General features: G+C 35.9%; 1 protein-coding gene across 3 annotated transcripts in view; it reads left to right on the top strand.

Annotated features, from left to right (window-relative positions):
* Positions 1 to 27,544, top strand: part of KIAA1958 (KIAA1958 ortholog) — a 156,814-nt gene that overhangs the window by 95,277 nt on the left and 33,993 nt on the right. Inside the window, exon 3 of one of the 3 annotated variants that reach the window (XM_025888454.2) lies at positions 15,661 to 15,744. The exons of 1 other annotated variant lie outside the window; for it this stretch is intronic. In XM_025888454.2, coding sequence (XP_025744239.1) covers positions 15,661 to 15,744 — 84 coding nt within the window. Of the gene's footprint in view, positions 1 to 15,660; positions 27,157 to 27,544 lie in introns of those variants that run through there. One more of the 3 variants, XM_073876534.1, reaches the window with a different exon arrangement.

The raw sequence follows: 27,544 nt of genomic DNA, 5'->3' as shown, positions 1-27,544 counted from the left end.
AAGGATATGTGAATTCACTGAAGTGAAATGCAGTCATGGCTGAATCCCTGAACTATGCAAGGAGTAATTTTTACTTTTGAAAATGATTTACTATCCAATAAAATTTAACTTAAGACTCAGGTGTTGAAAGCAATGAAAGAACATATATAGGTTGATGAAATAATGCCTGTTTAACAGTATTCTGCGCTGTGTACTAATGGAGTCACCATAGAATAAACTGGAAAAGAAAGCCACATGTGTAAAGCTGTGACTTCATGATTGAAACTAGAAAATGTAAATGTCACATCAGTAATGAATACCTGTATCTTCTACAACTGCCTTAAAGTGAGAACTAAAAAACAAGGTTCTTTGGGGAAATTTGTATGATGTTTTATATATGCAAGTCTGATGGCAGCAGCTCCCTCTATATTTTATGTATTACACCAGCTGAAGATATTTTAGACCCATCAGAAGGTCCAGTGTCTCTGGCAGTATAATAATAAAATAAAAAAGTGGAGGAGAAATCTCTGCAGTCTCTAATAAGCAGTCTATCATGGAATACTGTCAGATTCTGTAGAACACTCCACAACATGATTTATTACGTTAATTACAGTCATGTGGGTTTCATGCTGCTAAGCCTGAAAATGCAGCCACATTCTACAGTTGATTTAAGAATATATTTTGGCCAAGACAAAAGAGCTCCTTGTGATTAATATAGTACAATATTTATTCTCTTGTTCTACTCTTCTTTCACCTTTGGAATGCTTAATTTCTTTTCTGTGACTTGAAATTAAGTTTGAGATTTGAGAAGTTTCATCTAGTTTTTATTCACTTCTGTCATCTGGTCTCCCTTTTGTTTTTTTGTGCCATCTTAGTTGTCACTAATGTTGCATGTCCTGTGTGTGTGAAGTCTGTGTAACTCCCTTCTGATCAAATGGGGCTAGCCTGCAGCTGTCCCCAGCTAGCACTGCTGACCCCAAGGCTTCTCAGGTCACACCTGTGATGCTACAGCTCACTTTTCAAAGGGAAGGAGCAATTGAGGAGAAATCCTCATTTTCTTAATGCAAAGAAGCAGAATTCTTAGAGAATTCTATGATTTTACCCTTGTTTAGTACTGTACTGAATTCATAGTCACATAATATCTCTTCCTTAGTGACACAGTAAGCTTGTCACATCACAAGATTCCAGGTGGTGTCGAATGGAAGGTGTCCTAAGAGCTGTTTTAGATACGGATATTAATTCTGGTTGCTTACATATGTCAGTGACAGGATATGTTCAGTTATGCACAAATGCCTAACACTGGTGGCCTTTATAGATTAACTTGGAAGACTTAGCAAATATTTGCTACAAACTGAAGCATCAATAGAAAAGAAACTCAAGTGAAGTAAGATTTAGTGGGTTGGAACACATTTCTAAGAAATGATGTTTTTAAAGACTTGAACTAGATGATTTATGTGCCCAAGACTGAGCTAGGTGATTTGTTTTTCTTTCTTGCTCAATTTTTATACAACTCTTAAAAAATAGGTATAATTATTACACCTGTTTTACAGTTGAAAAACCTGAGGCTTAGGTTTAAAAAACATGCAGATTCACATAGCTGCTTAAGCAGTAGAGCTGGAGATTTGAACCCAGCCTGCCTGTCTTTCTGTCTCCCTCCCTCCCTCCCTCCCTTCCTTCCTTCCTTCCTTCCTTCCTTCCTTCCTTCCTTCCTTCCTTCCCTCCCTCCTTCCTTCCTTCCTTCCTCTCTCTCTCTCTCTCTAGAGAGACGCAGAGAGCATACAAGCAGGGAGAGGGAGAGAGAGAATCTCAAGCCGACTCCCTGCTGAGCATGGAGCCTAATGTGGGGCTCAATTTCACAACCCTGAAATCATGACCTGAGCTGAAATCAAGAGTCGGACGCTCAGTCGACTGAGCCACCCAGGCACCCTATTTTTCTAAATTTTTATTAAGGAGAAAATTTTCCAGAAACTCTAGAGTTGCATAACATATAACTGAGAGAAATGAACAGATGACTAATGTTTATTTAAGTGATTTCTGCTTCAGTGAAAAATACTTTCAAAAATCATACTGGATTGGGGCATCTGGCTGGCTTGGTAGAGCATGTGATTCTTGATCGGGGTTGTGAGTTCAATCTCCAAGTTGGGTGTAGAGATTACTTAAATAAATCTTAAAGAAAAAAATCATACTGGACTGACTGGTACTGTTCTAAATTTTGATGCTTCTGAATATTTGTAAGAAATGTGTTTTACTCTCACTATTGGAAAAGATAAACTGAGCATTAAAATAATTTGCTGGTCAGATACCTATAATAACATACAAATCTGTCTTCAATTAGTGATGTTAACAATCTTACAAAATAGCCTGTGTTTTAAAGTTCTAGGAGAAAGCATATAAATGCGCAAGGACAGGCACCTGGGTGGCTCAGTGAGTTGAGCATTGACTCTTGATTTTGGCTCAGGTCATGATCTTGGGATCCTGGGATTGAGCCCTGCGTCAGGCAGAGTCCGCTTGTCCCACTTTCTCTGCTCCTCCCCCTGCTCGTGCTTTCTCTCTCTTTCAAATAGGTGGATAAATATAAACTTAAAAAAAAATGTGCAAGGAATTGGGTGTTTAAAGGAGAAAGAAGACACTAACTTTTAATACATTTTGTGGTAGTTACAAGGTTATCTCAATTTATTTTCCACTTTTTTTAGAGATTTTATTTTTAAGTAATATCTGCACCCAGTGTGGGGCTCTAACTTACAACCCCAAGATGAAGAGTTGCATGCTGCACCTACTGAGCCAGCCAGGTGCCCCTATTTTCCACTTTTATTTATTTAAAGATTTATTTACTTAGCGAGTGTGCGTGAGTGGGAGGAGGGGCAGAGAGAGTATCTTCAAGCGGAGTCCCTGTGGAGCGTGGAGCCCCACATGGGGCTCCATCCCATGTCCCATGAGATCATGACCTGAGCCAAAACCGAGAGTCCGAGGCTCAACTGACTGAGCGAGTCAGGTGCCCCTAGTTTCCACTTTTATAGTAAATACAGCTAACTTTTTTCCCCCAATAAACTGCAGGAGTTAGGAGCTATTGCTGTTTTCAAAAATGAAACATGAATGTTGGCAAAATGATTTTTGTAAGCCTTGACAAATAAAATGGTGTTTCTTAAGATTACCAACCAGGACATTTTTTTTTTTTAATACCAAGATTATTTTCCTTTAACATATGAAAGAGTCCTAAGAAAATTTAATCTCTTTCAAAGGAATACATTTATGGAAGAAGTAAGTACTTAACAGAAAACATCATCATGTCAGTATAACCTTTTTTTAAAGTGAAGGTCAGGACTGGGCGGGGGAGCTATCCCTTGATTTTATGGACATACTAGTTATGGACTTTTGTTAAAGTATTGTTTGTTTTTTCCCTTATCCTGACAGTAAGATAAAGATACTTTCTTGTAGCAATTCATGTATTAGGTCTTTTTTTGTTTTGTTTTTTTAGTAAGCTCTATGCCCAACATGGGGCTTAAACTCACAACCCTGAGACTCAGAGATCGAGAGTCACATGCTCTACCATCTGAGCCAGCCAGCCCCCCACTCCCACCCCTTGTGTGATCTGTCCTTTTATCCTAAGGAATTAGCTCTGGAAAAGCTTCCAGTGGCCTTATAAGTCATTTCATAAAGTTACTATAGATGTTCATATCACCTGCCCCAACCACAACAGACTCTCCAGAGAGGCTTAATGAAGGAGAGGTGACTAAGAGATTCTGATTGTGAGCCGCCAAATTTAATTTTATGCCATTGACTTTTGTTTTTAAATACAGTCAGTATGGTTGGTCTAAAGTGATTATGTAATTACACACACTGTTATCTCATAACTTTCCTTTTAGCTTTGGTGTTAATTCAGTCAACAAATGTTTATTGAATGCTACTACTTCTCAAGTGCTTTTCCAGACTCTGAGTAGAGTAGCAAAGTCCTGGCTCTTACACAGCTCACAGCTCACAGGGAGAGACAGATGCTAAGCAAGGTATCAAAGAAATATGTGGTATGTCAGACGGTGACAGGTGTACAGAATAAAATAACAGCATAAGGGGAATAAAGAATGTCAGAAGTAGAGAAATGGGTTGTTGATTTATTTTTAAAAAGCCGTTTCTTCAAAGTTTGGCATTGGGAGGTTCTTTGCACTTAGCATATTCAGTTTCCTCTCCTGGTGTATATATTTATAATTACTATATAAAATGCTCCATGTGGCGCTCCCACTGTTCTAGCTTTATTCCCCACCCAACCCTTCTCCCACCTCCAGACCAGGATCAGTGTTTTATAATCCTCATGACCAGAAGCCAGACTCCCTCCCATCTCATTTCCTTTGCACATGCAATTTCTTCCTGGAATGCTTTACCCTACTGTTCTTCTTTACAAAATGGTACCTATTCCCCCATGGAACAGAGCTCCAACACATCTCAAGCTCTATTTGACTCCTCTCTCTTTTGTTTCTGAATTCCTATAGGACCTAGAGGTCATGCCACAAACACAGCGCCTAATTGCATAGTGCCATGTATGGTCATTTTAATTAATTTTATGTGTGTTAGTCTTCTCTTCTGGCTATGATGTATGTAATCTACATAACCATCAGGGACTTGCCTTTGACTACACCCCACAGGACTTCTTGAAATGCTAGGAGGCAGGGTGGGTACTCACAAATGTAGATTAAAATATTAATCCCAGCTGCAGTCTCATAAATATAAATCTGCTCACCAAATTTCTTTTTTCTTTTTTACTTTTCAAACTTAAAAATGCATTCTTATTTAATAAACTGGTGGACTTATCGTTCATTGAAAGAATTTGGACATCATTTCTCTATCAAGTGAAAAGACAAAATATTCATATAAAAATAACAAGTTAAATATCAAGCAATGTTTCTTATTGCTTCAGATGTATTGCTTTAATAAAATCACAAAAGGAATGTGATAGCTAAGCTTATTTTTTGTTAAATTGAGTTCTGCAGCAGTAGAAGGAAATGGATCTGAATTTAAACCGAACATAAATCTCCTCAAATTAAATGAGAACACAAGATACTGCACTAATTATGTGTTTTTCCATGCCATCTCCTAACAAGGGAGGAAATAATTGGATTAATGGGGCATGAAGACTATGTAAATAAGTACAGAAAAGCTGTGTGTGTAAAAACTTTACTCAGGCTCTTGGTAAGAGTTCCTGTGCCATTGCTGAGGCTCTCCCTATGGCCCTGTTCCAGGTCACAGATCTCTTGGAAAACAGTAACCTAAAACTTTTCCATCTCTTGGCTGTATTTGTAGAAGACCCATTTCACTGTACTAGGTTTTATGTATGACTTTTCCTTTGGAGAGTAGGTTTAAGTGACCTGTGTTATGGCTCTTGAGTATGGTATAGGCAAGACATAAGTCACAATTCGTTCAAAGAACCAGGGTCGCTCAGACCTTCTACCTGAAGAGTTCATTCCCCCTTCATACTTAAACCACAGCCATACTAGTGTTGCATACTAGTTACAGCAAGGACCCCCTAAAATAGTAGTCCGGCAGGATACAGTATGGGTAGAAGGGAGCTAATACAAATTAAAAGTCTGGAGGAAAGGCAGACATTTTTAAAAATGCATTTTTGAAAGCCACACATGTCCAGAAGTTCTCCCTTTCCTGTCATTCTCAGGTCAAAGCTTGAGATGTTTAGTCTTAGAGATACATGTATAGGATTTGTAGATTTAAAATTCTTTTGGGGGCACCTGGCTGGCTCAGTCAGTGGAGCATGTGACTCTTGATATCGGGGTTGTGAGTTCAAACCCCGTGGTGGGTGTGGGGATTACTTAAAAATAAAATATTTAAATAAATAAATAAAATTATTTTAACAGTTCATATATTCCATTCAGTCTTCATACTTTGGGTAGCTCTGGAGTGCTGGAACATATGCTGGATACTCAGGATTCATAGATGATGAATACATGAAAAATGTAATTAATGGGACATAGAGACTATATAAATAAGTATAGATAAGCTGTTGCTTAAAAATTTTACTAAGACTGGGGCACCTGGCTGTCTCAGTCAGTGGAGCATGTAACACTTGATCTTGGGATTGTAGGTTTAAGCCCCACGTTGGGTGTAGAGATTACTTAAAAATAAAATCCTTTTTTTAAAGAAAGATTTTTCCTAAGACTGTCTCTAAGCATTCCTTTCTCCTCAAGGAGGTCACAACCTAACAGAGAGATGTGAGATGGAATGAAATAAATAGGGCAGGGTAATGGAAGCATAATCCACTTATCACCTCTAAGATCTCAAAAGGATGAGCTCACGTCTATCAGCTCTATCCCACAATTTTTACAAACTCTAATACCTTTCCTTCTTTTGGGGGGTGGGTAGAGGGGGAAGGTTGAGATAGTGGTTGACTTGCATAGTCTCTTGTTTTCTCTGGCTTCTTCCATAGAGGTAGTTTATGCATCATTTCACTGTCTGGGAATGTTTTGCACCAGGTCATTCAGATGTGAACTTAACCTTACTTATACAAGGCAAAGTTTATTGAAGACGTTCTTAGCATGGGAAGAGATAGGTCTACAAACCTATAGATAGGTTTATGTCATAAAGAGAGCAATGCGAACCTGACCACGTAGTTTTCTGACTAAGTAGTTTTCTTAGGATAAAATACAACGTTATTAATACGGCCTGCGAGGCCTGGTGTGATCTGAGCCCGGTGGGCTTTCAGACCACTCCTCGTACCACTCTCCCTTTTGATTGCTCCAAGCACACTGATATTCTTTCAGTTTCTCAAACTTAGTTTCCATTGTAAGAACTTCTCATGTGCGGTTCCCTCTGCTTTTCCTCCTCCTACAGTCTACCTGACTGGCTTCTCATTTTTAGGTCTCAACTAAAAGGCCTTCTTAAAGAGCCCTTCCTAGAACGTCCATCCTTAAGTAGGTCACTTATTCTTTCTCACAATACTCTGTTAGTTCTCTTCATAGTATTTGTGTCAGTTTGTCCAAGATTTTCGTAGTTGTGTTATCTTCACTCACTCTGTGGTAAATTCCACAAAAGCAAGGACTGTTCCATTATACTCAGACTGTTTCGTTATACTGTAGAATCAGCCTACTTAATTCCTAATGTGTGTCAGTCACTCATTAAGTGTGCTTGAATGAGTGAGGTGGCTCAGCAGGGATTGATGGATTTGCTGCAGAGGAACGGGAGCACGGTGTCAGGTGTGGTGCTCGGGTTTCAAGCTTGGGCAAATGGGTAGGTGGTGGAGGCACTGACTAGGTGGAAGAGCAGGTTTGTGGGAACAGAGCCAAAGTTATATTTTAGGTCTGAGCACATACAATGATTAGGCTAACACCTGTGTTAGGTTCATGGGAGCCATGGGGACATGATTCTGATGCCTACTCATTCACCATAAGCAAAACTGTATTTCTAATTGTTAAATACCTGCTCTGTTAGAAAGCAATAATTTGTACTTCTGTATTTTTGGCTGCTACCTTGTCTTCTCCATTCAGTTTTCAAGGCCTTTGGGATTTTATCCACGTTCAATTTTTAAAAGTTGTTACTTAATCACAAGTACCTATATATAAGACCATTTTGCTCATCTCAATGCATGTATTTTTTTTCATCAGTAACAGTGACTCATTCGGTTTGCTGAATGATATACATACTTCTCAAGAAAATTGAAAGTGATCTTTATAGAATATCTTTTGTTTGTTTTGAAACAATTTTATCATCAGCATTAGATAAACAATAGAACTACTTAGAATCCAAGTTATATTTCTTACCACATACATTCAAACAAAATTTAATGAAATTGGGTACTGAATTTTTGATGAATGACAAAATCTTGAGGAATGTAACTCTTCTTCATAGAGTAGATTTCATGTGATGAGAAAGCATTCAATGAACATTTTTGGGATCCCTGTTAAGTTCAAGGCACCAGGTTAGGGACTAAAAGTTGCCGCAATCTCATTCATATGCAAAGAACTGGATCTGAATTCTGGCTTCTCTTTAAAATCACTTAAAAATAAGAAAGAAACAGAAACAAACTTTCTCTTAAATTAAACTAGAAGTCTTCTGCTACAACCACAGTGTATAAAGAAAGTCTGCTGGATGCAGTAATCTGTTGGGGATTTGGATATGACACCAAAGACATGTGACTGTAGATATCAGATGGAGGTGTAAGAACTCAGTTTTCCACTGAGGATGGTACATGCTGAGCAGTAAAATTAACAGTCAGTTTTGAAGAACTGGAACAGGGGCTGCTGGGTTGGTCTTGAGAGCTTTGCTGGGCCCAGTTTGACACCAGAGAATAACAGAGGAGGCAGGACTGAGGCAAGAAACACATACACACTTGCCATCTTTGTGGAGGTGGTCTGCCAGTATGATAAACCAATGAAGCTATACTTGAATTTATGGCTTGAAAGATCACACCGTATACCAGAAAAAAGATGGGTACACAATGATCAACACTGAGATATATAGCCTAGGAACCTTACTGCCCTTCACAGATAAAGAAATAATCATTTAGTTGTCTAGGCCCCTGCCTTAAGAACAATCAAGAGACCTATAAGGGAGAAAGACTGGGCTGACCATTGACTTTCCTACACCAGCATTGAATTCTGGAAGATATTTGAGCAATGCTGTTATTGTCTAGGGTGTGTGGGAGGGGTGGGGAGTCTTGCACCTAGTCACACTGTTCATTTATAAAGACAATAAAAAGCTTAAAGACATACTCAAAAATTCAAGACCTCAGGAAAAAATGGTTTTCATAAATACTTTCTTGAATAAGCTATTGGAGGACAAACTTTAGCTGAGAGGAGAATGGTAAAACACTGATGGTAAGCATTGATTTTATCTATTTAATAATTGCAAGACTGAGACCAGAATGTGGAAATTACAATTAAAAACAGAATATTATAAATTATTTTATAAATATTTATATTATCACAAGCCACAACCATGTGGAAATGTATAATTTTTAAGATTTTTTTTATTTGTCTGAGAGCATAAGCAAGGGGAGGGACAGAGGGAGAGGGAGAAGCAGTCTCCCTGCTGATCGTGGGGCTCAATCCCAAGACCCTGAGATCATGACCTGAGCCGAAGGCAAACCCTTAACCAACTGAGCCACCCAGGTGCCCCAGAAATGTATAATTTTTAAAAAGTTGGGAGAGCACAGGAGAGAGAATGTGGGAAACTGTGTAAACCAAGATTCAAAAGATATTACTTAAAGCTAACAATTCAAGTAATAGGATATTCAGATACTTGAAGGTATAAAGGTAATACTAGAAGAACTAAACCAAACAGTAAAATAAAAGATAGTAAGTATAAGGACCTAGAAAAATAATAAAATTGAAAATGATTAGTTGGAGAAATATAAGTATATGGTATAATTTTGGCATTGCTTGTAATGAGGTATCAATTTAAGTTGTATAAAAATAGATACACAAAGTTATCAAAGTAATGATAACCACTAGAAAAATTAGCAAGAGAACATAAACTGAAAGAGGTCTTTTTATGCGTAAAGGGAGATTACTGGAATCGATGGTCCCTTTTCAGTCTCTGGCTGTTGTTACCCTGCTTGGGGTTGAAGCCAACACAAGAAAGAGGGTTCAGCCAAGAGAAAGAGGAGCTGAGCAAAAGCCCATATACAACAGAAAAACAGAGAGCCTGACATATATTATGATCACAAGAACTAAGATTAAATGAAACAAATAGAAATGAGAAAGTTGTTGAGAGAGTATATCCTAAAAGTCCTCACCATGAGGAGAAATTTTTTTCTTTTCTTTTTATTGTATCTATATGAGATGATGGATTTTAACTAAACCTATTGTAATTATTTCACAATAAATGTAATTCAAACCATTATGCTCTAATGTATAAACTTACACAATGATATATGTCAATTATTTCTCAATAAAACTGGGAAAAAGTCTATGCATTAATGTTAATGTGCAAAGTAACACAACTAATATTAAAACAAAGAAATGAGATAAACTCAGCGTTGACCCTAAAAATGGATCACAATCTGAAACTCGGTGATATCCTGTTCACGTGTTACTGTCATCAAAGAATACATGCATTTCTGAAAACCATTTTGCAAATGACACACTGAGAAATGACAGAGCTTTTGGGGCAGACTACTCAAAGCTTATACAACTTTGTAATCAGATCACTAACCAACCAAACTAATTCTAATAAAAATGCTTGTAGTTTAAAAGACATGATAGACTTCTAATAAATAATGACACAGTACAGCAAATATAGGAATTTACAGTGAAAAAAATAATTTTAAAGGTCAAGTTATGTCAATAATGAGCCACAGTCACCACTATTATTAACAGCAGGATGACTATCTAGAAAAATGTCAATTTGATGCCTACCTTTTTACACAAAATAAATTAGATAATTAAATATTTAAATATCTAAAGAGTAAAAATGAAATTTTAATGAAATAAAATGAAAATGGAAAATGAAATAAAAATGTTTTAGAAGAAAACATAGAATTGTTTTATGATTTCAGAATGGGGAAAACATCTCTAAGTATACCACAAAATATAAAAAGCATTTAACAGAGAGATAAATTCAATCCCATAAATGTGTAACAGTCACAAATACCAAAGGTAACCTAAAAAGAATTATATATTTATACACAGACATCATATATATCACAAAGGGCTAAAGATAATAATGATAAGGCTAAATAGTGTGAACATAATATTAAGATTAAATATAAATGAAAAATTCCTAAATGTATCTGTAGCTCCTAAATCAATATAAAGAAAGAAAATGGACAGAGGCCAGAAGAATTCACAGAAAGAAAATGAGAAAATATAGGGAGCTAATAAGTATTTGAAAAAAATAGTAAATCTCATTTATCATAAATGCAAAATAAATAAAACCACAACAGTATATTTTACCAATTAAATAAGCAAAGATTAAAAAGATGGATAATACATTATGTCTAAGAAGGTATGATTAAACCATCACTCTTATACCTTATCATGGAAGTAATAATTATTACAACATTTATACATACAGGGCAACAGCAATAGAGCAATTCCACTTTGGAAATTACTTTGTGTCTATACATGCCCATATATGGGAGATGTCATGTATACAAGATGTCATGTACACTGCAGCATTGTTTGTAATAGCAAAAGGATGGAAATAATGCAAATGTCTATCAGTAGAGAATTAGGGGTTAGATAAATGTATTATGGTATATCCATTATAAATACAGCTATAGATAGGGGCAACTATGTATATGATGATATGGAGCTACATTGTAATACATTGTAATGGTAAAAAGAGTGTAGAATAGAATGTATAGTATATTCCATCCCCCTTTTTGCAGGGCAAAAAGTAAGTGCATGTGCATAGAAAAATCAAAAATTATACCCCATAAATTGGCAGTATTGGTCATCATGCAGAGGGAAATGTGGCAGCAAGGAGATGGGGTGGGAGGGTGACTTACTTTCATTCTATACCCATGTGTAACTTTCAGATACTGAATTATATGCTGTATTGCCTATTGAAAGTTTATTAATTTATTAAAATTAAATGGATTGTGGGCCATACTGAAAAAAGTTAATCATAATATTTATCTCAGGACATACAGGTAGATGTTCTAGTGGATGGCAGACTGAAATGTGAAAAATAAAACTGTAAAGCTCTTGGAAGAAATAGAGCTTCCATTACTTTGGGATAAGCAAGATTTCTTAAGCAAGATGCAAAAAGCATGAACCAATAAAGGAAAAAAATTGATAATTGGGCGATACTAGGATTAAGAACTCTTATTTATTAAAAACACCATTAGGAAAGTGAAAAGGCAAGCCACAGATTGGAAGAAGATATTTGCAATATGTATTACTGACAAAGACTCAAACAATATGTTAAAACCTTCTACAAACAGTAAGAAAAGGGCAGACAATCCAACAGAAAAATGACTTGAACAGGTACTTCACAGAGAGAATATTCAAATGGCCAATAAGTATATAAAGAGGTGTTCGACTTCTTTAGTCATCAGGGAAATGAAAATTAAAACTACAGTGCAGTACCACCCCACACCCAGCAGAATGGCTAAAAAAAAAAAAAAAAAAAAAGGAGAAAAGACTACTTAGTGTTGCTGAAGATATGGAGCAAACTGAACTCTGATATACTCCTGTTTGTGAAAGTAAATTGGTACAAGACAAGCACTTTGGAAAATTGTTTGTCAGTATCTGTTAAAGCTACTGAAACCTATGATTTCCTCTGGCCCAATAATTCCACTTCTAAGTAAACACCCAACATGATCATTTCATAGAATGTTCATAACAATTTCATTGGAAATAACCCTGAACTGAAAACTACCCAAATGCCTGATAGAATGGAAACATAAATTGTGATATAGTCACACAATGGAATGTTACAAAATAATGAGGGTAAATTATCTACAGCTACAAAACAAAATGGATGAAACTCACAAACAAAATGTTGAAATAAAGAAGCCAAGCACAAGAGTCCATCCTCTTAGATTCCACTGATACTAGTAATAATAATAGACCAGACAATTGTATTATGTTTCTCTTGATGGGAGGGATAGCTGTTACTCTTGATGGGAGGGAACAACTGGAAGAAGGGGCCAGGAGAAAGACTCCGGGGATGCTAGTGGTGTTCTTTTTCTTGATCTGGATACTGGATTTAGTTTGTGAAAATTAATTACATGCATTTAATGACTGGTCTACTTTATTGTATGTTTGTTATACCTAATAAAAAGTTTTTGAAAGGAAGTGGATCAGAAGTTTTTCTAAAACTAGACATAAAAGCAAGATAAATGTAACAGTTTTATATTTTGTTATCAATCTTCCCTGGTCTTATTTGATTGTGTAATTAGCTAAAAAACGATTACTTGAATTTGAAGCCATTTACTTCCACCTATTCATGCAAAATGAATGAGGGTTTCCTCTACTCTTCTGCCTCCTTTTGTGGCACATTCCAGGCTCTTAGGAAAAGGATTTTTTAGTTCTATTTTTCTATAGATATAATGGCTCTTAACTAAGATTGAGACTGAGTAGAAAGAGGAGAAAGGCTTGAAACAAAACTGGGCTGAGGTTGTTGAAGCAGTGCTAACGTGTTGGTCAGCTGTAAGAGTGTTAGCAGGCTCTCCAAATGTGAATGGAGGAGATGCAGATGTGAAAGAACTGGCTGCCTTACCCGGGAAATTTGCAGATGAGTGACTCCAGACCCTTCCATTCTTCTTCACCAGTTCCTCTTACAGTATACTGACTAAGGAGGTGTAATTAAGTTCAACAGACTTAAACTCTTTTATTCACATACCCCTTGAAAGAACTTTGAAAAAAATGATAGCATTCACTGATATTTAAATGGACACCCAAAGGTTTCCAACAGTTTATCTTTTAAAAAAGGAGGTAGGAAATACTGAGTATTTTATGAAGTGAAGATGAGGATTGACTGTAAGAATTAATATTTCATGTATTTGATAATAGTTAAGCATCTTATGAACAAAAGCATGCTGAATCTGAAAGAACTGAAGTTTTAAGCCTCTGTCTTGAACATTCTGATAGTCCTGCAGAATATTCTATTTCTAGTGAAAAGAACCAACTTCACTAACCTATAACCCCCTCAGAAGTCCTAAATTCACCCCAACTCAGGCCCAAATATCCTCCTTCTGATGGCAGATTTCACCTACATCAGAATATGTATAAGAACAAAGAAGGACAAGACATGCTATGGATTTAATCATCGATTTATAAATTTTGTTTGCCTCCTCAAAGTCTTTTACACCCCAGAGTATATACCATAGTAGATTTGGGATGGCAGCATGTGCAAACTCAGTCTTCATCTCAGACAAATAAGTTTTATAAAAGATTCTGTGTGAAACTTGAGAAACTAGAAGTTTTTTCCCTGAAGTTGTCTATGAATGTTTATTTCTAAGAAAGTCTTTGGAGTTTGAAGTCCACTATGGTAGATATTTAAACAATTAGTCAAAATGAACAGATGTGTCAGCCCCATTGGCTTTACATGTAAACAGCCAAGGAAGCCAGCCTGGTAAAAGGTTACATGCAAAGTGTGCCTTCCATCTTTTTGATGGAAAGATACACATCTTTATTGTTGACATATAAACAGTTTTAATGGGAAGAAAATGACATAATCAAAAGTTAAGTCTAATGAGGCATAAAACATACTTTTGTATATTGAATTTTAGAAAGATGATCTTTCAAAAATGTGCCTATAAAAATATCTAATTAGCTAGTTTAGTGATTTTTAGTTCATTTCATTTTATAAACTTGTGAGGATTTTGGCAATTGTACATTAGAGCTGTCATTTAAAAATAACATTCTCATTCATAAATGTGTATAGTAATACAAAAAGTATATTTTATGAATAAAATTCAGTTTATTAGAGATTTTATTATTATATATGGTTATTACAAAGACTTCCACTGAGCAACCTTACAAATTAAAATTTTCCTAAAGAAGATAATCAGGATAAACAAACTATTTTACATACTGTAGAATCAGAAATTACATTTTTATGTTGTTTTAAGTTGAGCTTGACGCTTGCCTCTCAACAATTGGATAGCCCAGTTTTCTGTTGTGTACTTTCATTTTTAGAATTTCTCTTTTTGAGTTACACCCATGTCTGACATAACAGTGGTGAATTTTGACAAAATGTTTTTATTGTTAAGAATCCAAATTTAAATTACATATTACTGAAAGGAAACAATTTAAATGATATCATTGAACTTAATATAAAAAAAAACAACTGAGTAAAAAAGTAGTTTCTCTCAAAGCTCATCCTGAGCATGGATTCCTGCCACCGAGGATCGGATATTGATCAAGCATCCTGAGTAATTCACAAGTACACTAAAGTGTGAGAACTGCTAGTCTACAGCAACATTACTTAATCGTGGGTGATCCATAATGGAAAGAGGCAACCCTAGTCCTTGGTGGAAGAGTGTAACTAATGAACTAATAAAATGATTTGTCCAAGAGATATACCCCTTTCCTTACATCTGGATTATAGTAGCCTGATTCAAGTTTCACTGTCCTGTCTTTATACCTATGAAGTTTTATCCTCATTACTTTACAAAATACTAAATATTTTTATCACTTATTACAAACTGCCCCGCAATTGCATACAGAATATTTATAAACTGTATTTACCTAAATTGCCAGAGTGTTGAATAAACTACTACAAATGATCTGTTTAGTAACTTTTAAATATAGATTTCTAGTGATGTGCTAAGTAACAAATTTGAATATTTTAGTTCAGTAAAATGGAACCAGTAAAACCTCTGGTTTCACAAATGAAGTGATTCAAAATGAGTGTGTCAGCTTTAATGGGGCCCTTGCACACTGCAGTAGGCTGAATAGCACGTTTCCGTCTCAACATTCCTCCTGAAACAGAGGCTGGCTCTGATCTCACTTTTCCCACAAACCTTCATGCACAAAACTTGCATGTCAGTGACACGAGAAGCTCCTTTTGATTGTAATAGGCCATACTCTTGTCTAGCACATCACTTGTGAAACTGAAGTTGGCTATTATAATGCAGCAGGTATGTAAATAATAACATTTTGAGTGATCTCTATGAAATGGATTCCTTCTTTCCCTTTTCATTATAAGAGGAAACTTTATTTCAGAGTAGAAAATGCATTGTCTGAACTCATCAACACCCTCTCTATCCCTCCCCTCCCCAATTTGTTGCAGACCAGGATGAAAGAGCAGCTGAGCTCAGCAGGGAGCAGAATGAGAAAACCATCCGGAGCACGCAGACCGCGCTCCGCAATTTCCGAGAGTTCCTCATCTCCAAGTATCCCTCTGAAACAAGAGAGATTTATGTCATCCCTTGCAAGGAGTTGGATGCCTACCTGGCCTCTTTCTTTGTGGATGCCAGGCAGAAGGATGGGTCCGAATATGAACCCAACAGCTTGGCCAATTACCAGTGTGGACTTGAACGGTACCTAAAAGAACACAGGTATGGCTACAGTATCACCAGGGATAAGGAATTCAAGCGCTCCCAGGAGGCCCTGAAACAGAAGCAGATTGAACTCCGCTGCAAAGGAAAAGGAAATAAGCCACACAAGTCCATGAAACTCACCTTTGCTGATGAACTCATTCTGCGGAAAAGGGGACTACTAAGCCGCTATAATCCCGAGGGTCTTCTCAACCTTGTCTGGCTCAACAACACAAAAGCTTTTGGGCACTGCACAGGCTTTCATGGATCTACCTTGAAGTGGGGTGATATCCGGCTCCGGGTAACAGAAACAGGGCTGGAGTACTTAGAGTGGATGGGTCAAGACACCGGTGACCTAAATGCCAAAACCAAGAGAGGGGGCACGGACTCTCGTGTGTATGCCACCCAGCACGCCCCACAGACCTGCCCCGTACAGGACTATAAGGAGTATGCCCAGCGGCGGCCTCCTGCCATGCGCTACGAGGATGCTCCTTTCTACCTGTCCATCAAGCCAGTCGTGAACTTGGCAGCTCTGCATTGGTACAACTGTCAAGCCCTCGGCAAGAACAAGCTGGCCAAGATGGTGAAGACCATGTGTGAGAAGGGTAACATCCCTGGCAGGAAAACCAACTTCAGTGTGTATCAAAGCTGCAGCACCTTGTCTGAGGCCCAGAGCAACCAGCTGGTGCTTATCTGTAACAATCTGAGCCAGCAGGCCGCTCAGTCAGTGGCTGGGCACTCCAACAGTGGCAATTTCATTGTCTCTGCCTCCTATGACTCTTCCTCAGACACTGCTTGACCAGGTGGCTTGAGCAAGAGCCCAGTTTGGTTACTATGTCCAGAGACACTGATTATACACTGCTTCTCGTTCCCTTTCCTCCGCCCTCAGTATTAACTTTATAAAAATATAAATATATAATATATTTTTCTTTTTACAAATAAGCCAATGGAGATAGTTTAGTATTGCTAACATAGTATTTATAGGCTTAACACAAATGTACTTGTGGGTGATTAAATGTAATTGCTGTTACAGACTCTACAAAACCATAGTGGTTCTCAGGCAACACAAAGTAGAGAAGAAATTCCGTTTTTAAAGAACTGTCAGAAAAGTCACTGAAAGTTATCCTAGACACTTGTGTCCTCAACTCCTGCTTTCCTTCCCACCCCACCTCTCATTTTTAGTCTAGTTAATAAATGGCTTTATTTTTTTAATTTTTAAAATTTTATATTAATCAGGAGGAGACAATATTAACTCTACTGCTTACACAGAACTGTATTCAATCAGATCCAGAATATGAACATGTTGATATAAGCTCAGCAAATTATCTACATACTTTTTTTAGCTGAATTAGAATTTTAGCTCCTGTGCCTCATTTTTTGTAATGTCTGAAAATCTAGATGTTTAACATCCTTTCTTTTGGGGGCAATAAAGGTGCCATTCTTTTTGGAAGATACATAATTTTTAAATAATATGCAAAGTCCAATATTGTGGCGATGAAGACTGTTAATAGCTCATTTTTACTGTTGTGCTTAAACCTGGATAGAATATTTTTTGTTTCCTAAGAAATCAGTTAAAATGAAGTGTGATTTTCAGATTTACAAAACTATCAAAGTTTTTAAAAATGTTCCCAAGCATTAGATTGTATATCAAACATAAAAAGAAGGTAGAGAATGGGAGAGTCTTATTAAAAATCCAGAAGCACTAGTCAAGACAACACAAGAGTCCACTCTTCAAAGCCCAAATCCCCTGAATTATTTATTTATAAGCATTAAACTTTGGTCTCTTTTCCCGAGGAGATTACTTGACTCTGTAGTTGAGATCAAAAGAATATTGACACTCATTTTGGGTAACAACATTTTGTCACCAGATTTAGCTGAATTCAAAGCATTCTTGAAAATGTGCAGAGTTTCTTCTACAGTAAATATAAATTTATCTGTGATACCCTGCAATTATAATAATAATAATTGTGGTTAAACAACTCTTTGTGGTGGTTTTTCCAAGGTCTTTCTTTTCAAGTCTTGAAGTCTGTGGTATATTTTTAGTTAAGATCCTTCAATAACAATATAAGTTTAGACACTAGGACGACAATAAAGTTGAGCTAGGTTCCTGTCCTGTATAAGCATTAACACATAAAAAAATCCAAATCTTAATAGCTTTATTGGATTCTATTGGGAAGTATTTGTTCTTCAAGGCAACCTCATAATTCACATTAGCTAGGAGGGTAGGTGGTATTTTATGTATTAATTTATCGTAGAACAGGACAAACTTCATTTTGCTTTGCTTTGCTAAATCATCACATTAACTGAGCTTTCCCATGGCTAGGCATCTTTTTCCAACACTAAGTTGTAAACATATAAAGACCCATTCCTCTAAGCTGTGACCTTTCCTTGGGCTCCGGAGTAGAAAGTCTGCTGTGGACTTTGTGTGGAATCCACTTTACTTCGTGACTTTTCCTCTATAGGGAGGCATCCAGAAACAAGAAGAAAGGGTGGAAGATATCTTGCTTTATTGTTTTATATTAACGATGATACCCACCATTTTTTGAGCTAGTGTGTGTGCCAGCACTGTGCCAAGTGACTTATTACATGCATCATTTATACAATAGTTATTAACTGTATGAAAATTAGAAAATTCAGATAAGCATAAAATTCTCCTGAATCTGCTGGCCAAAAAATAACCACTGTTAATATTTTGGTGACTATTTCTTTAGACATTTCAATACATATATATTTATTTCTATATATATTATCTTTAATCCTTTCAATCCTGGAAAAGGTTAGTTGGTTAGTTATCTCCATTTTATGTTGAGATCAAGACAAATCAGTTAGGTATAGTTAAGGAAATGGTACTGTCTGTCATCTGACTGCAGGGTTTTTTTCTGTTTATTTTCTTTATTTCCAACTCCTATTCAGGTTCCAGTGATTTGAGCCAGAAATGGGGACACAGTGTCATTCCCTCTCTGAAGGCTATCTAATTAAATGGAATGCTTGAGTGATCTTTCATGATGGCACACTGTGCTCCCTAATGCCCCCTCTTCTGTTCATTTTGAACCACAGGGCCTCTTTCTCCAAGTTCTCTTTACAAAACTTTCCTTATTCTATACCCGGTTTGTAAGTACACAGGACAGCCTACTGTAAAATAATTCTTTTTAAAAAAAATAAGGTTGTTTTTAATGGGTTACCTCTCATGTTTAAAATTTTTTTTCTGTGAAACATTTAAAATGTAATTGTGCATTTTATTTTTGCATTGACATACTTTTAAAAATTCTTAATATGTTTTTGACAACAAAGTAAGTTTGTGTTGAGAAAGAAGAGCAGTCAGTATGTACTGAGAAAGCAGAACTAGGAGATTTTGCATCCCTCTGTGTGTTTATTGAGGTAGTACTAACATGAAAGTCTCTCTCCTATTTTATCCTATCGCATTTTCATTCAGAAGAACACAATTAAATTGAGAATGTGAATTACTTTTTAATTATTTATATTTTGCTTTGATAACTCAAACCAAATAGGAACATTGTGATCTAGATTTAGAAAACTTTTCTGAAGAATGGCTTGGTAGAAGTTTAGCTGAACTGTAGTATCTTTTTGGGTTAATGAAATTACAAAAATTATCTACAACTACCTCTAAATTTTGTGTTTTTATATAAACAATACTGAAGACATGCTACTGCCTGATGCCATTTTTATTATTTGTTATTTTAGCTTAAAAAAATGTTATGTTCATACTGTGGCAGTGGTACATGCCAAAATATCGTATATGTGCTTTAGTGAAAATTCAGCAGTCCAGCAGGTGTTTACTACAACTGAATGTGCTGCCTTCCCAGGCAATCCTCTGGTTCATAAAACAACAATAAAACCATATTTGCAAAATTTACACTTTTAGGTCAGTGTAAGGTCATGTAAGAAAGAGACCGTGCCCCTCACATGACTCTGGAAGTTTTGCACTGTCCACAACAAAAATGTCAAACCCATCTGTCAGCTTTTGGGGGACATACCTGCAAAATTCAGTCTTTCTTCTAAGTGAGTGACTGGCTGTTGAAAACCATGGATGGTAGCAATTTTTCTTTAAAAACCCATAATGTCTGAAAAAATTCGAGATATTCAGGTTGTTTATCCAACAGAGCATATTCTTAAAATTCCATTTCTTATCATGGATAGTAGGGGTGGTCTGAATATGATTTGTAATACACCAGCTACTTAAAATATTTGTTATCTTATAGATATTTTTCCCTGTGTTAATTCACTTTTCCCTATGTTAAATTACTTTCTGATGCACACAAGAATAGTCTGAAATTTTTCTAGGGTAGATCAAGTCTCTCTGGTTTTTCAGTTAGGTTATTGTTAGCTGAAACTCCCATCACATTAATTTGTCTAAGTCATATGGCTTAGCTTTTTAGATGTCATGATATCAAATGACTTCACTGAGATGAGAATTTCCAGTCATATCAACAAATACTTGAACGCTATTGTCTAGACACTGGGAAGGGTACAAAGATGTATAAAATAGTCCCTACCCTCAAAGAATTTATAAAAGATACTGTAATAAAAGTTTCATTTCATTTTTGAGAGCTCACCAAAAAAGTCTGCCAATACTATCTTGCATCATTTCCCAGACTTTGTACTCATGCAGTTTGTCAATTATTCAGCCATTGAAAATATTGGTTTGCTGTGGGATACATAATACTGCTTTGAGTATTTTGAGGAGAATCTTCCTTAAGAGCCTGTTTTAAAATCAATATGAAGGCAAAGCCATTCCTACACCACCCATTGTGTTCATGTAGGTGCACACATGTATAAGAAGGTGTAGATTGTCAACAATGACTATCATTTACTGAGTACTTACAATGTGCCAGAGTACTAAGTGCTTCTGTAGGTTGTTTCACTTAACTCTCACTTAATCCTGAGGGTAAGTATGATTATTTCTCCTTCATAGATGAGGAAATCCAGAGGAGCCAAATGCGTTGCCCATATCACAGCTAATACAAAGAGCATCAGGATCTGAAACAGATCCAGATACCATGAAGTACTGTCCTTTTCTGCTGTAGCTGCTTGTTCACAAAGTGATTTGCTCTGCTTCTGTAGACTCTCTGAAGTGATAAATTATGAATGAAATCCCTGATGCAATAAAATCATCAGTATTCATTGTCTCCATAATGAGAGCAGTGCCATCACCTGGCATGTTTGTTAGTACAACATTGTTTAGGCCTCATTATTTTAGTTACTTTGAGATGGAACATTCGGTACTTTGTTTCCTCCCTGGCCATGCTTAGAGAGCAAAAGTTTGTGTCACTTTTTAAAGGACACTTAACTTTGTCATGGAGATGAGTGTGTGTACAAGTAATTATATTTTAAAAATGATTGTCATTTGTTTTTATAAATCAGATGGGGAAAGGGGAGGTTCTAGGCAGAGGGAATATCTCAAGCCCAAAAGCCAGTATTGCTGTCCACCAGATACTGAATATTGATTGCCAGTTTGCCAGGGAGTTTGATCTTGCCTGCAAATTTGGTGCCAGCAAATTAACAATATTTAATATAGGAATTTGTTGTTAATTTTTTTTAATCTATCGAGATTGTTTTTGGGGCACCTGCCGGACTCAGTTGGTAGAGCATATGACTCGATCCTCAGGGTCATGAGCTCAAGTCCCACATGGGCGTGGAGCCTACGAAAAGAAAGAGAGAAAGAAAGATTGTTTTTAACAGTTTTTAAGGAAAAATACTATCCTTGTGATTCTCAGAGATTGACCAGAACCCATTCAGATTTTCTCTAGTTTGACTATCTCCATAGGTCAATATATTAGAAACAAACATTTCTGATTTTAATCGGCTTCTTGTGACTCGTTTTCTTTATAGGAAAGAAGTATTTTGGTCCTTATTTCTCTGGCCAAAATATAGTTGTAATACTTAATATCTATAAATAAAAACTCTACTATGTGATAAAGGAAATAAATTTCCAAGCCTAGAGGAGAAGTCAAGGGGAGTGTATGATCATGTATTGCAGTAAGCTGATTTTTAAAAGTTTCCTTTATGAAAAAAAGTATTACAGATACTAAAGAATTAAGTTCTCATCAATGAGTCTAATAGATTTTTTCTCAAATAGAATTCCTTTATATCAGATCTTGGCATATTACCATATACAGGTAGAGAGAGAGAGTTGCTTATTAGGAAACACACCATTGGCAAAGGCACCCTCAATTGCGTTTTCGTATTCAGCATTGCTTCTCTGCCCCACTTGGATCTGGCTGAGATGAAATGAATTGTATAGCTTTTCATAAGGCAAAGTGATGAAGATAGGATGATTTTAAGAAATCTTTGCCATTGAATATAACTGGGACACAGGAATACACTGCATATATCATCCTTCAGTGGTTGGTGTATTTCTAATGATATAAAAACAGAAAAGGGGATGATATTGGCAAACTGCCAACAACTCTGATTTCACTTCTAATTAGAGAAAAGAAAGATAATCAGAATTTCTCATGCTTCATCCTATCTGTAAATTGATCATTTGGGCCTGCCAAAGCTGAAGGAAACACCTGATTTGGTATTAAAGATTGCGTTTTTTTAAATTATTTTTTAAAGACAGCATTTTAATACATTTAAATTGAGTTTTATATAAACCATGACTTTGTTGAATTACACTCAGTATTAAGTCAGTACTAATTTGATCAGAATATTAATTAGGTCAGAATATTAGTGTAAACCATCATCTTTGCTGAATTATAATCATAGAGGATGACCTGGAAAGGACCCAAGAGATCCTCTAGCCCAGTGCTCTTCAGTGCTATGTAGAATAGGAGTCGCCATGTCTTGCCGGTAGGCAGCAAGGAGGGCAAGAAGGTAGAGATCACAAGGGAATCTTCAAATGCTGATTCTCCAGGAATTCTCATGTTCCCTATGCCCCTACCTTCCTACTTTGAAACTCACCCGACTGAACGAGCTACTTACCTCCATGACACATCCTTCACGTGGAAGCTGGAAAATAAGATCGAAAACATCTACTCTAACCCACCCCTCTTTTATAGAAGAGAGAACAGCCCCAGATGCATTAATGAGTGCCCAGGTGAACACACCTTGTTAGAGTCAGAACCAGAACTAGCACCCAGGCACCCTGACTTTTAGTCCACAGATAAGAGTTGAGGGTGGTAAAACAATCCTACATTTCCACTGAGGTAGAAGGGGTATCCTGTTCTTGTTTTCAAAATCATAATAGTTTTTAAGCCCTCAGTCAAGTTTGTACTAGGAGTGGATTCAAGCTGCCAGTTTCCAAGTAGGCTATTTTTGCATGTGAATTTTCACTTTTCATTTTATACTGTTACATCTTGATTTTAGCAACTTCTTTTTTTGGAATTGATGAAATAATCTCTAAATGTTAACTGTTCACTTTTTTAAACGAACATCTCTCAGCTTACCCCATTCATATTTAGTTTTCATTTACAGAGGGAAAACTAGTTTTTAAGTATATGAATTCCAGTTATAGATTATGAACTGAAAAGTAACTTTTTGTTTAGTGTGGTATTCATTTGTATATCCAGCTACATAGTACTTATATTACCAGTTTTGAATGCAGTCTATAATACCCTTTTTTACTCTATGGAAAGATTAAGATATCATTTGAAGGTTTGGGACATATCTTCAAAAGATCAAACTTCTATCAACATAATTAGGATGTTTCTGAAATGTATTTAGTTATAGGGAGGAAAAAGAAAATGGGAATTAATGGAAGACTTATAGCAGGAAGATGTTGAAATACAAAGTATTTGTAAACTTTCCTATTATCCTGCTTGGTCTTCTAAAGAGGAATTCAAGCATAAATATAAAAAATTTTCACAAATTTTTATTTTACAAATTATATTTACCAGATTATAGCTGAAGAAAAAGGTGAAATTCTAGGATTTTTTTTAAAGTACAGTGGAATTATTTGTCTTTTGAATGCAATGTTGAGTTTTGCTAGACTTCTGATGTTCTTCTTTGTATTACACTGGAATTCGAGAGTATTTTTACCATAGTACATTAATTTCAGAGAGCTTTGAACATGCTTTGGCACAATTTATTTATTTGTAAGTAGAATTAGGAAGACATCAGCAATATAGAATCCTAACAGTAATTGTGCATACTGTATTTAAGTGATTTTTATACCTGTTTACTTTCTGTAATTTTTACATTTTATAAATCAAATACCTTAGTATACTTCCACTAGAAATTAATTTATAATTGATTATTTATACTGGATGAAGTAGCAGGTCCATTTTAGTATTAATCCACTCAGATTAACTTTATCTAACTGAATTTTTATATCTACAATTCATTATATTACAACTTTTTAAATAGCATTTATAACAGAAGAACTTTTGTTTTATAAAGTATTTGTTACAAAAAAAAACCCATCTTGCCAAAAACCATTACAATTTCTATGCATTGTGTAATATTCAGTGACGTCGCTGTTGAGATTTGCATGTTGTTGTAGGCGCTTTTTCATGTCTGTGTTTGTGGTGTTTATATGGAATTGTTAACCACTGCTGCTATCACTTATTGTAGTTAAACTGAAAAACTGTGCTAAGAGGCTGTGCCAGTCAACATTTGTTATGTGTGACTTGTGAAAATGTGTACTTAGTTGTTTAATATTTTGAGCCAGCACTTAGTGGCCTCTACAGAAGGAAATATAGTAGTTGTCGAGTTGTGCCAACTTCAGAATCTCGTTTCACATGTGTAATTCCAGGTCAGATTTTCTTCCATACTTTCCCCAACTCTTTGAAAGGAAAGTTTGCAAAAAGAAAAAGCAAGAATTCTTAACTTCTTCCAGTACTCTCCCCACTTTAGATCTTTTTTTGTTCTTCCGATACTTGAACACGTTACAGAGAAATCCAATAGAATGACAGTGTAGCAGCATGATTACCTTTATCTGGTTATTTTTATCCAGGTAAATGATAACAGGACTATGAGGTGCCTACATTATTTTTGTTGGTTATCATGGCTTATTGTTTGAAATGCATTTGATAAGAATATTTAGTTTTTAAAATTTATTTATTAGGGACTATAGAAACCTCAGAGTTCCCAAGTATTAACTTTTATATTCAGCATTTACATGGGCTTATTTAACATATTTATTTATTTGACTTATGACCATCAGAATTTTTTCATGCCCACCTGTCTTTAGTTTGGTTCCTAGTATTTCCATCTTGCCTCAGCAATTACAAACACACTCTGAAAGTAGAGAGAAAATTATTTCAGTGAATGAATTCTATAGTTTGTTAGAATTCCACATGGGGGAAATATCATTATATGTTTATACTCTTAAAATGGAAGTGAAACTGTCATAAAATGCTAAGAAAAGAAGGCTACTTCCTTAAGAGCATTTTAATACCAACACACCAGAATTCCTTGCTTAGTGCAGGGTTTCATTCTATCTGTTCAATGGGTTTCTAATTATGAGATTTCTTTAATAAAGGGATAATCTCCTGAATTATATAGAGGCGTTTTGTGTGACTGCAGATATATGACGACAGCCAGTGCTGTATTTGGAAACATTGCTGCTGAAATTGCTGATTTAATTCTAAGAATATTAAAACTAATTCATCAAGGCCCCTGCCACTTCTTTGCTTAAAGGAAAAGAAAGGCAGATTCTAATTGTGAGACTTTTCTCCAGAATATGCTTTAAATATTTACCCCTCAATGGAGGTGATAAAGCAATAAAAGGAAATTCAATTATGTATGTTCTAAAGAAGTTCTGCCCTTGTCCAGTGGCCTCCAGAGCAACACTAAAGTATTTCTTGACTCCTGCACTGGGGGTTTTCAGGCAAGGCCTTTATGCTCAGAATTTTTTTTATATTTTGGACACCAAAGATTATGGCACGATATATCCTGATGATTAACGGTTTCTATTAGATAGCTGTGGGCACGTTTATTTGAATTCTGCTCTTGGATTTTTTTTATCCACTTCGGGTCTTCTGTACATTTTGTATGTCTGTCCTGAGGACCTTATGCCCAGGGCAACTCTTTAATTAAATCATGCATATATATTTATTAGGTTTCTAACTTATAGAGTATGTTTCCATCATGACTTTAAGCTTTTTTTCACTGCTAAAATTACAGATAGATTTGCCAGATTAGCCCCATTGTGAGCAATAGCTTGTACCTTTTTCGTTGTAATCTGGAAATGTAACTGTAACCCCATAGGCCTGAGACCTGGCAAGAGAATGACTGGAAGCATTTTGGATTCAACAGAATCACTTAAATGACTCATTTATCTGTTAAAGTGAAGAACTTTGTTTAATAGAATGAATGCTATGTTCAACTTAAGGTCTTCCATCTTATGAATTATTTTAAGATTTTTAAGATTATTTTAAGAGTAATTTTAAGATTTCTTTTACTCTACCACTTAGAAGTTAATTGGGATTAAAAAGGTAGATTTGTCAATTTATTCAGTATAATTTAACACCAGGCATTTTTGTAAAACAAATATAACCACCACAATTAATACTTAGAAAAATTTTATGAAAAATGATATTGTTCTTTGGAGATGCATTTACTGCCCCCCCCAATTTGGTAGATTGTAATTTTTTATATATTTTCTGGCCACTTGGCTTTTAACTGATTTATGGGAAAAAAGCATATGTGTGCCTGATGTTCACTCTAATCCTATTTTAAAATTCTCTTTTTAAACTGCTGCAATTAAAATTTGTGAAAGAGAGAAAGGTGAATTGAAATGGAGGGAAATTTCTGTTAATATGTTAAGATGTGTGACTGTGATGCTCTTGGTTAATTAATCCTTTGCCAGTTGATATTTGTATTAATATGATAGAACTTTTTTGTTAATAAGAATATACTATTGGCTTCATTCTTATTTTGTTGCTCACTGCTTCTCATACTAAGGTGTTTTCATCTTTTTCAGCTCACTGTTTTTGCTTCATATTTGTCTGTGTACTTGTGCTCTAAATAAAATTCTAGTTTTATGTCCCAGCGGCTTATTCCATTGTGTGTGTAATATTTGTCTCTAACGTCGCATAATTTTCTATTGTTTTCAGTATTTGTTGGTACAGCCTAAAATTTAAGGATGTAAGAAAAAAATCCAGTAGGGGTGCCTGGGTGGCTTAGTCGGTTAAGCATCTGACTCATGATTTCAGCTCAGGTCATGATCTCAGGGTCTTGAGATGGAGCCCAGCATCAGGCTCCATGTGGGGCATAGAGCCTGCTTGGGATTCTGTCTCTTCCTCTCCCTCTGCCCCTCCCCTCCCCTCACGTGTGTGTGTGTGTGTGTGTGTACTCTCTTTCTCAAAAAAAAAAAAAAAAGAAGAAAAGAAAAATCCAATAAAATCAGCTAATGAGCATCAGTGATGTCTCCATAATGAGAGCATGCTTTAATCACAGTATTTTGTCTCTGTTTGGATATGACCAGTCTTCCTTCATTTAATAAGTGGTTTCCTGCAAAGCTGGCTGATTTTTGTAGCCACAACAAACAATTTTAAAAACAAGCCACATTTTGAGAAAAAAAAATTGTCCTGGTCACTGTGCATTAGGCCCCAGGATATAGTCAATACATATTGAGCAGACTATTCCATATCAGGTGTTGTTTCTCTTTCTTTCTTCTTTCTTTTTCTTTTTCTTTCTTTCTTTCTTTCTTTCTTTCTTTCTTTCTTTCTT

This window comes from Callorhinus ursinus, unplaced genomic scaffold (assembly GCF_003265705.2).
Source record: "Callorhinus ursinus isolate GAN/ISIS: 27379988/994484 unplaced genomic scaffold, GSC_fseal_2.0 scaffold24, whole genome shotgun sequence".
NCBI classification, from domain to species: Eukaryota; Metazoa; Chordata; class Mammalia; order Carnivora; family Otariidae; genus Callorhinus; species Callorhinus ursinus.
The sequence above is the reverse complement of the archived record's forward strand: the minus strand, read 5'-3'. Positions and strand labels throughout refer to the sequence as shown.